General features: G+C 37.5%; 1 protein-coding gene across 3 annotated transcripts in view; it reads right to left on the reverse strand.

The window, feature by feature from the left end:
• Window positions 1-21,566, reverse strand: part of SLC12A6 (solute carrier family 12 member 6) — an 87,739-nt gene that overhangs the window by 59,556 nt on the left and 6,617 nt on the right. Inside the window, exon 1 of one of the 3 annotated variants that reach the window (XM_043919321.1) lies at window positions 6,492-6,842. The exons of the other annotated variants lie outside the window; for them this stretch is intronic. Coding sequence (XP_043775256.1) covers window positions 6,492-6,615 — 124 coding nt within the window. The 5' untranslated portion in view covers window positions 6,616-6,842. Of the gene's footprint in view, window positions 1-6,491; window positions 6,843-21,566 lie in introns of those variants that run through there. 3 annotated transcript variants of the gene reach the window in all.

A 21,566-nucleotide genomic window follows, 5' to 3' on the forward strand; every position in this document is an offset into this window, starting at 1 on the left:
ATTCAGTAAGTGCAATAAACAGTAAAATTGTTTTACTGTTCCTATAAAAAAAAACTACAGATTTCATAATGTTTATATCAAACCCTGTGACCCACACACATTTAAGATATTAAGCAACTTGCTCTTGTTTTTCAAAAGCTAGGACTTGGCACCATGGTGAGATGGGAAGCACATAAAATTTATCAGTTTTGAACACAGGCTCTGTTACTACTCAGCAGGTAGCTTTAGGCAAGTTACTCATGGTCAATGAGCTCAGTTTCATTACCTTTAAAAAGGCAGTAGCACCCACTATCCCAGAGTGGGGACAGGATAAAACTGGTTAACACTTTGCCAAGTAGCCTCATCCCTTGCTTTACCACACACCCAATGTGCAAACTACTTTACATGTCTGTTTCCCACCTGCTCTAAACCTTCCTCATTCCTTCTGTTTCTGTTGCTTGTAATCTCATCAAGACCTCCCCTCAAGAATCAGTGCGCCAACCGCTATATTTAAAATGGATAACCAACAGAGACCTCCTATATAGCATAGGGAACTCTGCTAAATAGTTACGTGGCAGCCTGGATGGGAGAGAAGTTTCAGGGAAAATGGATACATATATACGTATAACTGAGTCCCTTTGCTGCTCACCCGAAATCATAATATTGTTAATCAGCTATATTCCAATAGAAAATAAAAAGTTTAGTGGAAAAAAAGATTGTTAAAATAGGATCAGTACGTCCTGTCTTCTGAAATACCTGTCCAGGGTCCCCTCCAGGCAATATTATAGTCTTCTCCAGAATTTGCTATCCAAAGTGGTTTAGTTTTGCTCTTATTAAACCACTAATCACAGTAGAGTAAGTGGTCGGTAGCTCTTGTTTTTTTATTTATTTATTTATTTATTTTTTTTCCAGTGGGTTTTGTCATACATTGATATGAATCAGCCATAGATTTACACGTATTCCCCATCCCGATCCCCCCTCCCACCTCCCTCTCCACCCGATTCCTCTGGGTCTTCCCAGTGCACCAGGCCCGAGCACTTGTCTCATGCATCCCACCTGGGCTGGGGATCTGTTTCAGGTAGCTCTTGTTTTTGAGCGCTGTGTCACAAGTGCCAAGTGCTTTATGTTCCCGTTAATTCACAACCACTCTGTGAAGTAAGTAGTACTGTTACTCCCTCTATCAATGAGTAAAGTAAGACTAAGAAGACTTAAATCACTCGCCCAAAGTTACTCAAGCAGTAATTAATAGAAATTATCGCTACTCCTAATTAGTAATAATTAGTAGGACTGGGATTCAAAGCCAGGTAACTGGGTCCAGAGCCGTCCTGCTGCCTTTGGTGGAGAACTTACACTTCCTTCACCTTTGTAGCCTTAGGAAAAAAGCACAACATCTGGCATGAACATGTGCTTAAGTGAATTTTTTAAAAAAGGCAAAAAACAAGTCTGTACACTGAATTGTCTACTGTGTGCAATTCACCTGGACGTGGAGGTACAATATTATTCAAGATCTTTACCCTCAAGGAACCTATAGGCAGGGTATTTGGGAGAGAGACAAGTGAACAGGTGATTACAATCCAGAGTGTGATACAGGCTATTTCTGTGGACAAGCCTCAGAGAAAACATAAAGAGGGCACCTAAGCTGGACCAGAAAGAAGGAATCAAGAAAGATGTTACATAAGTCTGAGTTTCTGCCTTTCTCTTTGAAACCAAATTAAGTAGGGCTTTACTAGACTGGCATTCTAGTAGTTGGCATGGCAGAGCTGAATGTACTACTGATTTTTAATTAAAGTATAGTTGACTTACGAATGTATGTTCAGTTTTTAACATTGTACAGGAGGTGGGGATTAAAACCATCCCTAAGAAATGCAAAAAGACAAAAGAGTTGTCTGAGGAGGCCTTACAGAGAGCTGAGAAAAGAAGAGAAGCAAAAGGCAAAGGAGAAAAGGAAAGATATATCCATCTGAATGCAGAGTTCCAAAGAACAGCAAGGAGAGATAAGAAAGACTTCCTAAGTGATCAATACAAAGAAATAGAGGAAAACAACAGAATGGGAAAGACTAGAGATCTCTTCAAGAAAATCAGAGATACCAAGGGAACATTTCATGCAAAGATGGGCTCAATAAAGACCAGTATGGACCTAACAGAAGCAGAAGATATTAAGAGGTGGCAAGAATACACAGAAGTACTATGCAAAAAAGATCTTCACTACCCAGATAACCATGATGCTGTGATTATTCACCTAGAGCCACACATTCAGGAGTGTGAAGTCAAGTGGGCCTTAGGAAGCATTACTACGAACAAAGCTAGAGGAGGTGATGGAATTCCAGCTGAGCTATTTCAAATCCTAAAAGATGATGCTGTGAAAGTGCTGCATCCAGTACGCCAGCAAATTTGGAAAACTCCTCAATGGCAACAGGACTGGAAAAGGTCAGTTTTCATTCCAATCCCAAAGAAAGGCAATGCCAAAGAATGTTCAAACTACCGCACAATTGTACTCATCTCACACACTAGCAAAATAATGCTCAAAATTCTCCAAGCCAGGTTTCAACAGTACATGAACTGTGAACTTCCAGATGTTTTTTAAAGCTGGATTTAGAAAAGGCAGAGGAACCAGAGATCAAATAGCCAACATTTGTTGGATCATAGAAAAAGCAGAGAGTTCCAGAAAAACACCTACTTTTGCTTTATTGACTATGCCAAATCCTTTGACTGTGTGGCTCACAACAAACTGGAAAATTCTTAAAGAGATGGGAATACCAGACCACCTGATTTGCCTCCTGACAAATCAGATGCAGGTCAAGAAGCAACAGTTAGAACTGGACATGGAACAACAGACTGGTTCCAAATCAGGAAAGGAATATGTCAAGGTTGTATACTGTCACCCTGCTTATTTAACTTATATGCAGAGCACATCATGCAAAATGCTGGGCTGGATGAAGCACAAGCTGGAATTGCCAGGAGAAACATCAATAACCTCAGATAGGCAGATGACACCACCCTAATGGCAGAAAGTGAAGAAGAACTAAAGAGCCTCTTGATGAAAGTGAGAGAGGAGAGTGAAAAAGCTGGCTTAAAATTCAACATTTCAAAAAACGAAGATAATGGTATCTGGTCTGATCACTTCATGGCAAATAGATGTGGAAACAACGGACACAGTGACAGATTTTATTTTCTTGGGCTCCTAAATCACTGCAGATGGTGACTGCAGCCATGAAATTAAGATGCTTGCTCCTTGGAAGAAAAGCTATGACCAACCTAGACAGAATATTAGAAAGCAGAGACATTACTTTCCCAACAAAGATCTGTATAGTCAAAGCTATGGTTTTTCCAGTAGTCATGTTTGGATGTGAGAGCTGGACTATAAAGAAAGCTGAGCGCCGAAGGATTGATGCTTTTGAACTGTGGTGTTGGAGAAGACTCTTGAGAGTCCCTTGGACTGCAAGGAGATCCAACCAGTCAATCCTGAAGGAAATCAGTCCTGAATATTTATTGGAAGGACTGATGCTGAAGTTGAAGCTCCAATACTTTGGCCATCTGATGCGAAGAACTGACTCATTGGAAAAGGCCCTGACGGTGGGAGAGATTGAGGGCAGGAGGAGAAGAGGGGGACAGAGCATAAGATGGTTGGATGGCATCATCGACTCAATGCACATGTGCTTGGGCAAACTCTGGGAGATAGTGAAGGACAGGGAAGCCTGGCATTTTGCAGTCCATGTGGTTGCAACGAGTCAGACACGACTGAGCGACTGAATTGAACAGACTTACAGTATTACATTAGTTTCAGGTATACTGTACAACAGTTATTTGGTATTTTTCTACATTACAAAAAGATCACCACAATGTACTTTTAAAAATTAGTTTAGCATTCCCTGGTGGTCCAATGGTTAAGAACTTGCCTTGCAATGCAGGGGACACCAGTTCAATCGCTGGTCGTGAGGATCCCCCACGTTTAAAAACAACTAGTACATGTGCCACAACTATTGAGCTTGCACGCCTGCAGCCTGTGATTCACAACAAGAGAAGCCACCACAATGAGAAGCCCATGCACTGCAACAAAGAGTAGCCTCAGCTCATCACAACTAGAGAAAGCCCAAGTGCAGCAACAAAGACCCACCACAGTTCAAAAATAAACATTTTTTAAAAATTAGGTTATGCTTACAATTATCTATTCTATTTTATCTCAAATTATCTAGTTCAAATACATCTCATGTTCTAAAAAACACATCTTAAGGGATGATCTGCTTTCCAAATATGTTCAGTTTATATGACGGTACATCATATTTTTCTCTCTTCACAGACAAATAAGGAGAAAAACTCCATAAAAAAAGTGACTAGTTACCTAACTGGCTAGTATGAGAATCACCTGCAATAAAATCACAATCAATTTAGGATTTTAACTCAGAAGAAAAAGAGGCTATAACTTATCATATGTCAAGCAACTGCTCTGCAACCACTATCTTCCTCAACAACGCTTTTTGCCTAAGCAAAAAAAAAAAAAAAACTTTGAGGTTTCCCCCATATATGTTGCCTTCCTTTTTTCCCTCTAATTTAATCCTAAAATAAAGATAAATATTAAAAAAAAGATAAATACAGTTTATTTGTTTTTAATTTTTTTTTCATTTATTTTTATTAGTTGGAGGCTAATTACTTTACAATATTGTAGTGGTTTTTGCCATACATTGATAAATACAATTTAGAAAATATATTTCCATCAATTGTTCACTTACCAAACAACAGTTCATTCAAGTGGATACCTTCTGGACTGTCATGGAAAATGCCAAAATAAAAAGCCTTATTAAATTCAATTTATATTATATCTGTCACTTCTTCCTTGTCCAAAGCAATTACTATAGAAGAAAATAAATTAAGCCTAGCAGTATTATTTATTACAAAGGTTGGTTGCTATAAAAATGTTTCACCAGTTCTCTAGGTGGTTACTAATAGATTAAATGATTTCTACACTGTTCTAATCTGAATAAAGTGGATTTCCTCAAACATTATGGAACCAGTAAAGACAAAATAATAGAATAAAATAAGCAAATATAATAAAATAGTAAAAATAAATATAGTAAAATTGAGCAGGAGTGAAGAATGCACCGCTTTGCATTTTGGGGGATTATGAGGCGAAAGCAAAAACGAAAGCTTAAAAAGGATTAAAATCTAAGGGCAGCAAGCACAAACAACAAAGAAAGCGCAGCTTCAAATACACAGAGTCCCAAAAGAGAACCCAAATTCTTTGACAGAGTTTCGGAGAATCAGGTATAAGTACAATGTGGGTTGACCTTTTTTTTTTTTAATTGAAATATAGTTGATTTATAATGTTATGTTATATTTTCAGCTATACAACATGATCAGTTTATATATTTTCATATGTATTCTTTTCCCTTACAGGCTATTACAAAATACTAAGTTCTCTTTCCTATGCAGTAACTCCCTGTTGAGTTTAAATAACCTTAAATTCAACTTATCACCCTATTTGTTTAGCAAAATGAAAAATACCCTGGTGGAAAAAAAAATAACCTGGAGGAAAAAGAGTTTCCATAAAACCTTCTTTCTTATCTTCCCCTAGTAAATTCTCTCACTAAAACTGAAAGATAAACAAACGGAGTTTTATTTTGATAAGCCTTATCTTTAAGTTAGAGATTCTTAAAAATTCATGAATGCTTGGTAGGACAGGAGAGAGTCAACAGCAGTTACAGCAACGAACGTGTTTACTTGCTAGCGGAAAGTTAGAATCACGGAATCAAAAGGAATTTTAAGAAACTTTTATTCCCTTTGCCTGTATTCACAGACTAGAGAAATTTTTGAAATTTATGAAAGTTACAGACTTAAAATATAAAAGGCTTCAAACTATGGCTGTATTTAATACCATAATATTAACTCAGATTTTAATGGCATGTTAAAAATTCAAAGCCACAATTCCCCCAGCAAGAGTAATTGTTACCATTTAGAGAAAATAATAGGAATAATCACATTCATCAAATTTATTAAACCTGAAGCTATGCTAGTCACCATAATTGACCTACTGTACTTTTGTTCTTTCATTCAAGAATGCTTAGATGATTTACTATTGAATTACTCTTTAACTGGTAAAAACTGAGGCAAAATACTGAAGAACTTGACAAGTACAAGTGCAAAGTCCACTGTACAAAACTGCTGAACCATGCTCCTTGTTGATGTACTTTTCCAGATATAATTTAAACTGAGCAAAAGACGAATTCTAAATTCCACATAAATTGCCTCTAACTGTGCCTTTCTTTTTGCTTGAAAACGCTTTTCATACACAGGTACCGGTTCAGTTTCACCAGTAGGTAATGAACACTGAACTCATTGTGGGGAAAAACAAACCAGAATGTGAGTTATCAGCTATACAAAGGAGTGAAACAGCTGACTGAAAAGCACTTGAACCACAATACTTTTTCTCCATTCTTCACGAGGCATGTTGAATATTTTAGCTACTATTTCTTTGATGAGACCTCCAGTTTTCCAAAGCTCCCAAGCTGAGTACTCACCTGGTTCGTGGGAATGCTGGCTCGGGGCTTTTATTTCTGCTGGACGGGGCTCCCCTTCCTGGGAGCCGGGCGCTGCCGCCCCCTCCTCCGCGTCCTCTACCTTAGTCACCGTGAAGTGCGGCATCGCTACAGCCAGAACGCTGCTCTCCCTGTTTGTTTCCTTCCCGTCTACTTTCGCCCCTTTCTGACTCCGATCACTGCCCACGGGAGACCCGGGCAGGGAATCGGGAAGTACTTTCAGTTCACGTGACCTACCCTAAGGGAGGGGAACCTGGAAAACACGCCTTCCCAGGTGGTGTTTACCATTCACTTAAAAGGATTAGGCATTCCACCTCTTGCTTATTTGTTATTAAACTGTGAGAATCACAAGAATGGCTTAGGCTGCTTTCCCAGAGAAGCCAAGGACCGGAGAGTGGGAAGAATGCTTGAAACTGTCCACTGTGTACGCACCCTCTAGTTTCTTTAAGTTCTTTGCACATCAGGATCTCAGCCTCTGCCCTCACCTCTCACAGGACAAAGACGAGCGAACAGCTCATTAAAGACTGGTAATACATCAAGGTAGAAAATCAACTATTTGTAAGTTTCTGTTGTTGCTTTATTTCAAAGCATATTGAAAACAGTCATGCAAGTCAATGTTTTTTCTTATCTTTCAGATGAGAACATTCATTCAACAAATATTTAACGAATACCTATGTATTTTATATAAGGCATAGTTCAAGATGTTGTAGGGTACACAAGGACACCCAAGAAGAGACATTAACTTCCCTGAAAGTCCAAATTTGTTTAAAAGAGCTAAATATTTTTAACGGGAAGAGTTAAGAATTTTTTGTTTTGTACAGAGAGTTTAAACATTGTGTTTTAAAGAAAAAACAATCCAAGAAAATCTCTGATGGAGAGGTGTATAGTTCCTTCAGCACACAATTAAGATAACATACTTAACTCCTGATATACTTTGTCAGATAATTGTGTTCTCAGTTGATGACTTTAACAGAGTATGATGCCCTACCCAGCACTCTGACACAGGAAGGAGTTCAGTAACTTGAGCTCTGTGCTAATTTCCATGTTAATAATGTAATAGGATTTCATTGTTCGTAACACCTGACAAACAAGATTTCACTAAATTTAAAAGAGAATAATGATGGTTTATAATCCTCATTTATTCCAATAGACACCACTTCCAAAAGAGAACAAAGGCGATAGCTGTTAAAGACCTACTTGTACACTGCACTGCACTAGAAACTTTTCATTAGGATCTCATTTAATCATCACAAAACAGAAACATTAGGCTAAGAACTTGCCCAAAGTCACACAGCTTGTAAATGGTGAAGCCTAAATTAAAAATCGCCAATACCCTTGATGTTAGTCAGCGTAGAGGTTTCACAGAAAAGAAACTCATATACACTTACTTAAATTTTATTTCATGGGTTCCTGTATAACATTGGCTTGTAATCTTAGGCTACAAATTGGAATCAGCTGGGGAGATGTTAAAACTACTGATGCCTGAGTCCCATCCTAGATATTCTGATATAACTGCTCTGGAGTAGAACGTGGCAACAGGACTTTGAAAAGTTCCCCCCAAATGGTTCTAACAGGCAGCCAAGGCTGAGAATTACTACAAGAAAAAAAAAAAAAAAAAAAGACCTGTAGCTACTTAGATTTTTTTCTCTGAGAGAAAGAAGTAAGTCAGGTGTGGTAGCGCCCTTGGTGATTTTTCCATATTAACCACTTAGGCAGCGACTCAACTAATTTACTCAAAGGAACTTAAAACAACTGCCAGATTGTCAAAGATTTCCGTATTATATTCTAGGTTTCAAATTTATTAATATTTTAGTGTCACTAGATATTTCCAATGGGATCTTACCTTTTCATATTTATTTTATAAAAAGAGTTGAACTGTGCCTAATTTTTTATAGTCAATGAACAGAAACAATTACTTGTGTTTATAAATCTATATGTAGCTTGTACATATAACCCTATGTACAAATGTTATCCTGTCACCTCTCCCCTCTAAAAAACCCCCCAAACTAAACAAGTAGGAAGGTAACAAATGTCTGTCAATCAACAATAGGTATAATTTATTTACCAATTTAATGCTCTGGTACCATAACGGTCAGCAAGTTTAAAATAGTTCTCTCCTAGATTGGACTGTAGATAGTGCGGGATCATAAAAAATTCAAGGCAAAGTTAAAGTAATACAGAAACGGGGGCAGGGAGAGTGTCAAAGAAGAGATGTGTAAGTTCTGTATAGGAACAGTGGTTAGATAGAGAAGGTGGGATATAAGAAACAGCTATTTAAAGACCAACAAACTAAAACAAGGAGGTATACCATTCCATAGCCAGCATGACAGATAAAACTGGGAAGATGGACAATACTAAATTTGGTGGGGCTGTGGAACGGAAGGAACTTTCATACATTGTTAATGAAGCGCAAACTGGTTCACCACTCTGGAAAAGGGTCTGGTACTTATCTCTATAATCCAACAATTGCACTCCTTATATTTACCACCCTGAATTTACCCTGTGAATGAAAATATATTCCCACAGAAGGACTTGTATAAGAATGTTCATAGCAGTTATTAACAATAGCCCGAAACTGGAAACCCAGCCCCAAACAGGAAGCCCACAGAAGAATGAGTAAATAAACTCTGATACATTCATACAAGGGATTACTACTCAGCTATAAAAAGGAATGAACCAGTGATACCTACAACAATATGGATGAATCTCAAAAACATTATGCTAAGTTACAGAAGCCTTAAACAAAAGACTACATAATATATGAAACCACCAACAGGACAGTGCTGGCAAAAGTAATATGGTGGAAAAAAAACAGGACAGTGGTTGCCTCTGGAGGAATGGAAGTGGAGATTAACTGGGATGGAACAAAAGAGAACTTCCCAGAGTGTTGGTAAGATTCTACATCTTGACATGGAGTTTAAGAGTTCCACAAGTGTATGCATTTGTCAAAATTCAGTCAATCTTCACTTAAAAGTTGAGTATTTTACTGTATGAAAAGTTTAACTTGAAAGAAAAAAAAGCTGCAAACAGATAATGAATTCTATTTAATAGTATGTATTCTGAGGTATTGGGGGAAAATGAACTGATATCCACAATTTAACTTAAAATGCATATAAATGGATAGACAAGTTGTGAAAGGAAAAGTGTAATAAAATGTTAACGACAGATTCTGGAGTGTCCACTTTAAGTCTTTCAATTTTCTGTATGTTTGAAATTTTTTTTAATAAAATGTTGAAAAAATACAATAAAACTGACACCATTATGAAAATGAATAGGCAAGTCAAAGACTGGGAGAAAACATTCATAAAACATATGCCTGACAAAGGACTTGCGGTCTGAATATATAAAAATTCCCAAGAAAAGTGAAAGTGTTAGTCACTCAGTCATGACCCACTCTTTGCGACCCCATGGACTGTAGCCCACCAGGCTCCTCTGTACACGGAATTCTCCAGGCAAGAATACTGGAGTGGGTTGCCATGCCCTTCTCTAGGGGATCTTCCCCACCCAATCAACAGTAACAAGACAACGCAACAGAAAATGAGCAAAAGATTCAAACAGACAATTCACAAAAGAAGCTATATACAAGGATAATAATAAGCAATTGAAAAAAACACTCAACATCAGTGGCCATCAGGGAAATGCAAATTAAAATCACAATTGAAACTGCTGGCAAGGATGCAGAGCAAATGTTAATGGAAATGCTGACCACTTTGGAAGAAAGTCTGGCACTTTTAAAATAAATTTAAACACACATCTACTTTATGACCCAGCAATTCCTCTTCTAGGTATTTACCAAAGAGAAATAAAAGCTAAAATCACAAAAAATTTTGAACAAGTATGTACTAGCAGCCTTATTCAATTCAATTCGAACAGGAACAATTCAAACAGAAAACAGCTTAGTAGGTATCCATCACAGGATACACAACCTATAGTATATTCATACAATAGACTATTACCCAACAATAACCAGGAATGAATTACTGATACGTTCAACAACAACATGAATGAATCTCAAAAACATTATAAATTATACATTACACATTAATTATACACATACTTAAGTGTTTAAGTGTGAAGCACACTGATGTCTGCAACTTACCTCTGAAATGCTTCAAAAATAGATGGATCATTGCAAGGGATGAACATATGATAAAACAAATACAGCAGAATGCTAACCGTAGCCTCCAGAGGGCATGGTTCTGAGTATTTATAACATAATCTCTCAACTTCTGTGTATGTGTGAAATTTCTCATAAAAAAGCGTTGGGAAAAAAATACAATGAACTCAAAGTTCACTGAAATGTAAAAAACTTTGGAACAAATCACTTGTGGGTCAAATTTCATTTCACATAAAATTTAGGGAGTTGCATAAATGCTTTTCCTGAACTTTGATTCCAGAGTGTTGAACACTGTTTGAAATGAGAGTCACCATGCAGGTCTGAGAGAAGGCAATGGCACCCCACTCCAGTACTCTTGCCTGGAAAATCCCAAGGACGGAGGAGCCTGGTGGGCTGCGGTCCATGGGGTCGCTAAGAGTCGGACACGACTGAGCGACATCACTTTCACTTTTCACTTTCATGCATTGGAGAAGGAAATGGCAACCCACTCCAGTGTTCTTGCCTGGAGAATCCCAGGGACAGGGGAGCCTGGTGGGCTGCCGTCTATGGGGTCGCACAGAGTCGGACACGACTGAAGTGACTTAGCAGCAGCAGCAGCATACAGGTCTGAAATATGTACATTTTTATATTAAAAAAAAAATCCAGGGGAGAACAGATTTGTGGTTGCCAGAGAGAACAGTGGGTGAGGGAGGGATGGATTGGGAGTTTGGAATTAGCAGATGCAAACTACTATATAGAGAATGGATAAACAACAAGGTCCTACTGTGTAGCACAGGGAACTATATTCAATATCCTGTAATGAACCATAATGGAAAAGAACATGCTACATAGCAGAAATTAACACAACATTGTAAATCAGCTATACATCAATACTTTTTTAAAAAAAATCTATGGTTAAAAAAAACTATGGTATTTTCAAGCAGTAAGATATAAGGCCAAGCTAGGGCAAAAAGGGCATTTTATTCTTTAGGCTAAGTATTATACATGCTATATTTATTAGTTACTTTCACTAAAACACTTTACTTGTGACTATGTCTTTTTTTAATTAAAGAATCATGACCATTCTTTAAAAGAATGGGTCTATTTTGGGTATATTTTGAAAGTACAATTTACCACTCTATTCTATTATTAATTTTTAATCATGGTTAACAATTCATGATAACCAGCATTTTATTTTATTCAACCCATTTATTAAATTAAAAAAAGGCAAGTTAGCTTCAGTGAAGACACTGAAACAGTGGAAGTCAATAGGAAATTACTTTCAACATAAGGATTCTTTCAGTTTGTGATATTTGGTTAAATCCCATCATGAAACACTCAATTTTAGAGGCCTCCCTGGTGGTCTAGTAGTTACGAATCTGCATGCCAGGGCAGGGTACATGGGCTCAATCCCCGGCCCAGGATGATCCCACATGCCAGCAGAGCAGCTAAGCCTGGGCGCCACAACTACCGAGCCTGCGCTCCAAAGCCCACGCTCCCCAACGGGAGAAGCCACTGAAGTGAGCAGCACATGCACCGCAAAGAAGAGCAGTCACCTCTCACCGCAACTAGAGAAAGCCCACGTGCGGCAACAAATATCCAGCACAGCCAAAAACAAATCAATCTTAAAAAAAAAAAACAAAAACCACTCAACTTCGGAGCAAATCATATATGTATTTCCACTTAGTTTGAAGAAATTGAGAACTGTACTATACAAAACCTATGCGAATTATCTAGAACCACACACTCTCATTGCAAATTATCTTTGGTAAAGGACTACTTTTCTTTAAACTGCCATTCATTATGGACAAAAAAAAAAAGACCTGTAAAAACATAAAACAAAAATTACTAGAAAATGAAATATACAAAACACAAATTCCAATTTTTATTATTAGATTCAACAGAGATAAACTTACTCTAACAAATTGCTAAGCAAGTTCTAAAAACTTAATTTCTGAAATTCTTCATAGAGGTAAGGATGTTTATAAATAGCTCATAGTCCAGCACCACCTGCATACCTCACTCTGAATGGCTCTGTTAGAGAATGTTCTAAACATTTTATTAGAAGTAAATGGGCAGTTCACTACTTAAATTTGAAAAGTATACAGAATCTCATTATACACAAATTTCCTATTTAACATACTCAGCAAATCCTTATTCTCCTTCAAATACTGGGGCAATAAATATTAATTTAAAGTATAAAAATGATCACAAATTCTAAATTTTGCCTTGCTATGTAGACAACTATAAAAAGAATTAAATGAGCCGGTTACTTTGGTGAGGACCAACTATCATGGATAGTAAGGCATTAAAACTTCTAAATCTCAAAATCACATAAAATTGTCTATGAATGGATTTTTATAAAATGATATTAATAATGTATTTTGGGACTGATGACTAAAAGACAGTAAATACAAAAAAGACATTATTTTCTGATAGATTCGTAATACTATATATAGGGTAAGGATAACAAAGAGTTCTCCAAATCAAAACATCAGAATCATCTCATGCTTTACTGAGGCTGAAGGATTCATGCATTTATTCAATATACCATATGCCAGGAAAGAGGAATGCAATGGAGAACAAGACACTGTTCCTGCCCTCAAGGAGCTTGCAGGCTTATTATCCTATTAACTACATAATAACAAGCAATATAAAACCAGGAGTGTAAGAATCAGTCTTGAGAGCACAACAGTACCACCTTGCCCAGCTTCTTCTGTAGGAACCTTAAGTTGTGAGTCTTCACTAGAGGAAAGAATAACAGTTGATGGCTAGTGCTAGTTCGAGGGCTATGCCATTCATTTTGGCTACTGATCCAAATACTAAAGAAGGCATTATCAAAAGCCTTTGAGAACTTAGAGCCCTCAGCTTCTACTGTTATCTTTTTCAGAGTATTGCAATTCCCTATATAAGGTTGCTCATTCGTGTCAATTGTAACCTACAAATGAGAGGCCCCCCAAAATCAACCTAAATATGAAAACATAAACTACTTACTCAGTAACTCAGATTTTCATTTCTGAGGTATGATACTTCATTCTTTCATTATGAAATATGATCTATGGGCTTCTAGTCAATGCTACCAATAGTGCATAGAAAGTAAAACTGATATTAAACATTATCAAAATTTAGGACATATTTCTAAAATATAAAGGAAAATGAAAACATAATTTGAAACAAAATTTCCTTGTAAATTTTTATTATTTTTTTTCCTTGTAAATTTTTATGTCAGAGAACAAGTATTTTTTATAAATTATTGCTTTCTTTCTCCTCAGCAACAAAACTCCATTTTAAAATAGATCTACTGAGGATGACAGGCACAGACTTATTGTTAAGATTCAGTGGTCCAGTGGGAACCCATGAGTGTTGGAGGTTAATGCATAATGACAGATGATGCTTTGAGTGGATTTTTTCCTCTCACACAAACAAGTCTCTAATAAAAGAACTTTATGTTTAAAAATAAATTAAAATAGATCTATTGAGCAAGGGTCAAAACATGAATATTAATTAACTTTAGATGGCTTCCTTGGTGGCTCAGACAGTAAAGAATCTGCCTGCAATGCAGGAGATCTGGATTTGATCCCTGGGTTGGGAAGATCCCCTGGAGAAGTGAATGACAACCCACTCCAGTTTTCTTGCCTGAGAATTCCACGGACAAGAGGAGGCTGGTGGGCTACAGTCCATGGGGTTGCAAAGAGTTGGACATGACTGAGCGACTAACACTTTCTTCACTTGCTTTTTTTTTAAATGGACTAATGTAACTAAACCAGTAAATCTTCATGTTAATTAAGCACTATTATAATGCCCTGGGGCCTCCCTTGTGGCTCAGCTGGTAAAGAATCCGCCTGCAATGCCAGAGACCTAGGTTCGATCCCTGGGTTGGGAAGATGCCCGGGAGAAGGGAAAGGATACCCACTCCAGTATTCTGGCCTGGAGAATTCCATGGCCCGTATAGTCCATGGGGTCGCAAAGAGTTGGACACGACTGAGCAACTTTCACATTCACTTTCATAATGCCCTAAGTATTTGAGATCATTGTGTAAAAGAGAGTGAAAAATGCATTTTTAGGCCAGATTTCTTACTAGGAACATAGAACCTTAGGTTATTCTGGAAACATATCATTTTACTATATTTTTTAAAAAACCATTTCCTTTCATGCCCACAATGTGAGGCAAAATAACTACAAAAATATACACAGAACATAAAACTTGCATTTCCTCATACCTCTTCTACTCTATTACACATTTGCAGCTTAATAAATATTGCAGCAGAGCCAACAACTGTTGTTGGCCAGGCTTCCCTGTCCATCACCATCTCCCAGAGTTTGACCAAAATCATGTGCATTGAGTTGATGATGCCACCCAACCATCTTATCCTCTATCCCCCTCTTCTCCCCGTCTTCAATCTTTTCCAGCATCAGGGCCTTTTCCAATGAGTCGGTTCTTCACAGGTGGCCAAAGTATTGGAGCTTCAGCTTCGGCATCTGTCCTTCCAATGAATATTCAGGACTGATTTCCTTTAGGATGGAACGGTTTGATCTCCTTGCAGTCCAAGGGGCTCTCAGGAGTCTTCTGCAACACCACAGTTCAAAAGCATCAATTCTTGGATGCTCAGCCTTCTTTATGATCCAACTCTCACATTCATACGTGACTACTGGCAAAACCATAGCTTTGACTAGATGGACCTTTGTCAGCAAAGTAATGTCTCCGCTTTTTAATGTGCTGTCTATGTCTGTCATAGCTTTTCTTCCAAGAAGCAAGTGCCTTTTAATTTCATGGCTGCAGTCACCATTTGCAGTGATTTTGGAGCCCAAGAAAATAAATGTTTCCACTGTCTCCCATCTATCTGCCATGAAGTGATGGGATCAGATGCCACGATCTTCAGTTTTTTGAATGCTGAATTTTAAGCCAGCTTTTTAACTTCTCCTCTTTTATCTTCATCAAGAGGCTCTTTATTTCCTCTAAAGAGGAAGTTTCTGCCATTAGGGTGGTGTCATCTGCCTATCTAAGGTTATTGATATTTCTCCTGGCAATCTTGATTCCAGTTTGAGCTTCATCCAGCTCAGCATTTTGCATGATGTACTCTGCCTATAAGTTAAATAAACGAGGTGACAATATACAGCCTTGATATACTCCTTTTCAGTTTGGAACCAGTCCATTGTTCCACATCCAGTTCTAACTGTTGCTTCTTGACCTGCATACAGATTTCTCAGGAGGCAGGTAAGGTGGTCTGGTATTCCCATCTCGCTAAGAATTTTCCAGTTTGTCGTGATCACACAGTCAAAGGTTTTACTGTAGTCAATGAAGCAGAAGTAGATGTTTATCTGGAATTTCCTTGCTTTTCCTATGATCCAACAGGTGTTGGGAATTTGATCTCTGGTTCCTCTGCCTTTTCTAAATCTAGCTTCAACATCTGGAAGTTCTAGGTTCATATATCGTCGAAACCTAGCTTGAAGGATTTTGAGCACAACCTTGCTAGCATGTGAAATGAGTGCAGTTGTGTGGCAGTTTGAACATTCTTTAGCATTGCCTTTCTTTGGGATTGGAATGAAAACTAGTCTTTTCCAGTCCCGTGGCCACTGCTGACTGTTCCAGATTTGCTGGCATATTGAGTGCAGCACTTTAACAGCATCACCTTTTAGAATCTGACAGAGCTCAGCTGGAATTCCATCATCTACACTAGCTTTGTTCGTAGTGATGCTTCCTCAGGCCAATCGACTTCACACTCCAGGATATCTGGCTCTAGGTGAGTGATCACACCATCATGGTGTGAGCTTGGGTCATGAAGATCTTTTTTGTATAGTTCTTCTGTGTATTCTTGCCACCTCTTCTTTTAGGTCCATACCATTTCTGTCCTTTACGGCGTCATTTTTGCCTAAGATGTTCCCTTGGTATCTCTCATTTTCTTGAAGAGGTTTCCAGTCTTTCCCACTCTGTTGTTTCCTCTGTTTCTTTGCACTGTCCACTTAAGAAGGCTTTCTTATCTCTCTTTGGTATTCTTTGGAACTCTACATTCAGATGGGTATACTTTCCTTTTCTCCTTTCCTTTCACTTCTCTTCTTTTCTCAGCAATTTTAAGGCCTCTTCAGACAATCAGTTTGCCCTGTTGCATTAGCAGAGTGTAATGACAAGAATACTGGTGTTTGGACTTCTCTGATGGTCCAGTGGGTTAGGATTCCGCCTGCCAATGCAGGGGACAGGAGTTCAATTCCTGTTCCAGGAAGATTCCACGTGCCACAGGGCAACGAGGCCTACAAACCCCAACGACTTAGCCTGAGTGCCCGAGGGCCTGGGCTCTGCAGTAAGAGAAGCCACCACCATGAGAAAAACCCAGGCGCTGCAACTGGAGAGGACCCCTGCTCAGCCACAGCCAGAGAAAGTCGGCGCGCGGCAAGACTCAGCGCAGCCAAGGAAAGATAACAGCAGTGGTGTTAGAATCACACACACCGGGTTCACATCACTGTTCTTCAATTTATTTCTCCTAAGACTTTGGACAGGTTACTTAACCTTGCCAGCTTCATTTTCCTGCAGAAGAAATCTATCTTAACTCATAAGTAAATGACATTATTTTTTAAATGAAATAATATCAAAACTGATGATTTTTCAACAGAGAATTAACCTCATGTAATTCTCTATTTTCTATTAATTCCTAAAGCTTTGTTTGGAAATTAGCCCACTGCTAAACTAGAAAAAAATAAAATAAAAAGCAGAATTTTTTTACAACCATCTTAATGTAAATTAGCCACTGTGAATTATTTCTGAATATAAAAAGATGCTTAAACATTAAAAGCAAATGCTCTCAAAATAAAGATAAATTTCAGATGGATTTAATTATCACAGCTCCTTGAAGTGAAACTGTACATGTGTATACAAGAGTTTTAAACTTAATACTGCTTGCTTTTTTAAAATTAACAATATGAAAAATGAATACTCTTACCCACAAAGTAAAAAGCTTTTGATACAATGGAGGAAATTTAGGTACCACTTTGCCAAATATTAAAGCTATCTACAAAAAGGTCGCACCTGTAAACAGACAAATGCTATCAACTGAGTATCTTTCATGGATTTCTCAAGGCCATATAAAATATAATAAGGCTTAGCTATGGAGCAACAAAAATACAAAGCAGAAGACTGAAAGCCAGCTCTCAGTTAAAACAACAGGAAATTTTAAAAAGAAAAAAACCATGGGATTTCCCTGGTGGTCCAGTGGTTAAGACTTCTTGCTCCCAATGCAAGGGGCATGAGGTCAATCCCTGGTCAAGGAACTAAGATCCCACATGCACCCAGCATGGACAAACTACTCTCCCTGCCAGTAAGAAAAAAAAAAAAAACCCAAAACAAAAACTAAAGTTAAATCCTAAGACCTAAGTATATCTACCATTTCCTAACAACTTAATACTGCTTTTGTTTTCATTTTTCTATCCTGTCCAAATACAAAAACATAAATTTTAAGAAGAAGAAAAAAGCTTTAGCCCTTACATTTTTTCAGTTAAGATACCCAGAGGTAACTTCAAATTTTCAAGTTTTGCACAGCCTTTCAGATTGACTTATTTACAATATTGGTTTGATTCTGATATCTTGGTAACTTTAAGTTCTACCTGTGATTTAAGGAGATTAAAATTTTTTCAAAAGTAAGATGCACTTGAGAATCAGAAATGTTAAAAATTTGACAAATGAACACTTTAGATCTGAGCAAATACAGTAATAACATTTCCTATTAATCAATTATTGAACTTCTGCAGTTAAAGCAAGGTGCTGTGTGTGTTTGTGAGTGTGTGTTGTATGCGCTGCAGTTTTGTGCTCATAACTTTATCCATCATTGCAGGGATTCTACAAAATACACCAAAGCACTAATAACAAGGTTTTAATGGGGAATATCTTCTTGGTTTTCCACTTACTTCTAAAATTTCATTAAAATAATACACTGTTTTACACAATCACAAAATAAAGTGCTTTTATAATTCCTATAATACAGCTCTCCAAATTTGCATATCTACTGCTAAGAAACACATCACTAAGAACTTAAATACATGTAATGTGCATTACTCTGAGTCAACAGGCCCACCAGGTGAAGTTATGCAGATTATATCAGACCAAAAGGGCAAGGAGAGGGGAGACTGAAATCCAGTTTGCCCTTTTCCAGTGAAGCTTGCAAAGGCGGCCATTTTAGGTCTGGCTAGTCCAAAAGCATTTATTACACAGAGGAAGAAAAAAAAGAGCAGCTTCGATCCAAGTTTACAGCAAAATATCGTCCTTCTAGGTCAGCACAAATTGCCTTAAAACATTCCTTTTATTTTAACAGCTTTAACATGGAAAAGCATGACTATGTAAGATTCTTAGGTCCCCAGGCCCTCTTCCTTCTCTTCCAGTCCCAGTACAGGTAATAGCAAAACAAAGTTTATGAGAATCCCTCAGAAATGCAAATCAAAGCTACAATGAGGTATCACCTCACACCGGTCAGAATGGTCCTCATCAAAAAGTCTACAAACAATAAATGCTGGAGAGGGTGTGGAGAAAAGGGAATGTTCTTGCACTGTTAATGGGAATGTGAATTGATACAGCCACTATGGAAGACGGTATGGAGATTCCTTAAAAAACTAGGAATAAAACCACCATATGACCCAGCAATCCCACTCCTAGGCATAGACCCTGAGGAAACCAAAATTGAAAGTGACACTTGTATCCCATTGTTCACTGCAGCACTATTTACAATAGCTAGAACATGAAAGCAATCTTCATGTCCATCAACAGATGAGTGGATAAAGAAGTTGTGGTACATATACACAATGACTATTACTCAGCCATAAAAAGGAATGCATTTGAGTCAGTTCTAATGAGGTGGATGAACCTAGAACCTATTATACAGAGTGAAGTGAGTCAGAAAGAGAAAGATAAATAGCGTATTTTAACGCATATATACGGAATCTAGAAAAATGGTACTGAAGAATTTATTTACAGGGAAACAATGGAGGAACAGGCATAGAGAATAGACTTATGAATATGAAGAGAGGGGAGGAGATGGTGAGATGTATGGAAAGAATAATATGAACATTTTTATTACTATATGTAAAATAGATAGCCAATGGGAATTTGCTGTATGGCCCAGGAAACTTGAACAGGGGTTCAGTATCAATCTAGAGGGGTGGGATGGGGCGGGAGATGGGAGGGAAGTTCAAAAAGGGGATATATGTATATCGATGGCTGATTCATGCTGAGGTTTGACAGAAAGCAACACAATTCTGTAAAGCAATTATCCTTCATAAAAAAATAAATTAAAAAGAAAAAAGAAAAAGAAACATGCCTCTGACAGGAAAAGAAAAAGGCCTCTGTTACAAAGAATTAGTGAGGAGATAGGAGAGACCACCCAGGATAAAAGACAAGAAGTTGAAGCAATCACTCTTCCAGTCACTAATATTTAATCAAATATCTAGAGTATTCTCGGAAAGACTCTATAAAAGAAAGTCCTTTCTATTAAATCTATTTCTGGATTTCAGTCCAACTTTTTAAAAGCTTGTATTACAGATATTTTCAAATATCAGTAAGATGAATCAGAGAAAACAGTAAGATGAATCCTCATGTACCTTTTACTCCAATTCAACAAATCATAAATGTTTGCCAGTCTTGTCTATCTCTCAAATTCTATTTTCTTGGTATGAGAGGAGGGTGGAGTACACTTCATTTCACCTGTTAATATGTCAATATGTATCTCTATAGATAAGGGCTTTACATTACCAGTGTCATAAATATACCTAAGAAAATTCACAATAATTCCTTAATGTTGTTTAATATTAACTGCGTGGTCATGTTTCCCTGATTTTCTCAAAAGTCTTTTTACATCACATCGGGATTGTTCACATCGGGATCCAAAAAAAGTCCACACGTGTATTTGGTTGATATTCTTTTTATCTGAAATAGCCTTTCCCCCTTTCCATCAACTTCTCTTCCACAGCATTCACTTATTTGTTGAAAATTCTAATTATTCAATAAAATTTGCCACACTCTGGATTTAGCTGATTGCTGCTTGTGGTATAAAATATTGATAATACATTATGAAATTTAATCACTAACTCTGCAGTATTGAGGAGAGGGGATAAACAGATGTGGTCTGTAACCAAAATGTCTCACCCAAGTAATAATTCGTCTTTTCAAAAAACGGGGGGCGAGAATTGAGCTTGGGGAAAAAAACATCTACCAGAGGATGCTACTAGGAAAACTAAGAAATCCACATGTTTTTACAAAACTATCCCTTTTACTACCCTATACACTGTTAGTTACAGCTCTTTATTAGCACGTCAAAGTGAAATAGATAGTATTCAATAATCATATAATATGAAAGGTATATTTAAAAGAAAGTTAATAGTCACCTATAATTGTCAATACAATGTAATTCACTTAGTTTTGTTTGGTGCAAAAAATTAGAGTTTTTTTCAAAAGCATAAAAAAAAGTGCTTGGTACTTTGAAACATGTTTTTATGAGGAAAAAAAAGACAGCTTTCCCATTTTATTCTGATTCTTAGTCAAACATTATTTAACCCCAGCTCAAAAGACTGATATGACTACCAATAACACAAAATTGGTGGATCAGTAGAGTGGGCTTAATGTCTGTGTGTAATGTAATGTTGCCAAGTGCAGATAAATATTTGTTAAGACCTATCAGCATTTAAGGAAAAGACTGCCAGGCCTTATCCACTTGGCGAATGTCTATTTACCCTTCAAGTCCACCTATAGTAGGAAAATTCTTCACATGTATATTAATCCCTCTTTCCTTTTGAGCTATGGTCCCCACCTCTGGCTGAAGAGTTTTTAAATACGATGGACAAAGAATGTTTCTGCTGTATCAGTGAACAATGGCTGTTGAGGCCATCAAGACATCTGTCATTGCACTCACCCCCAATGGTGCACCTTAAGGAGATTCAAAATGGAGAAAAACAGGATACTGGCCCTAGACAGCTAAGGCGCATCTCAA

The sequence above is a fragment of the Cervus elaphus genome, chromosome 12 (assembly GCF_910594005.1).
Source record: "Cervus elaphus chromosome 12, mCerEla1.1, whole genome shotgun sequence".
Classification (NCBI taxonomy): domain Eukaryota; kingdom Metazoa; phylum Chordata; class Mammalia; order Artiodactyla; family Cervidae; genus Cervus; species Cervus elaphus.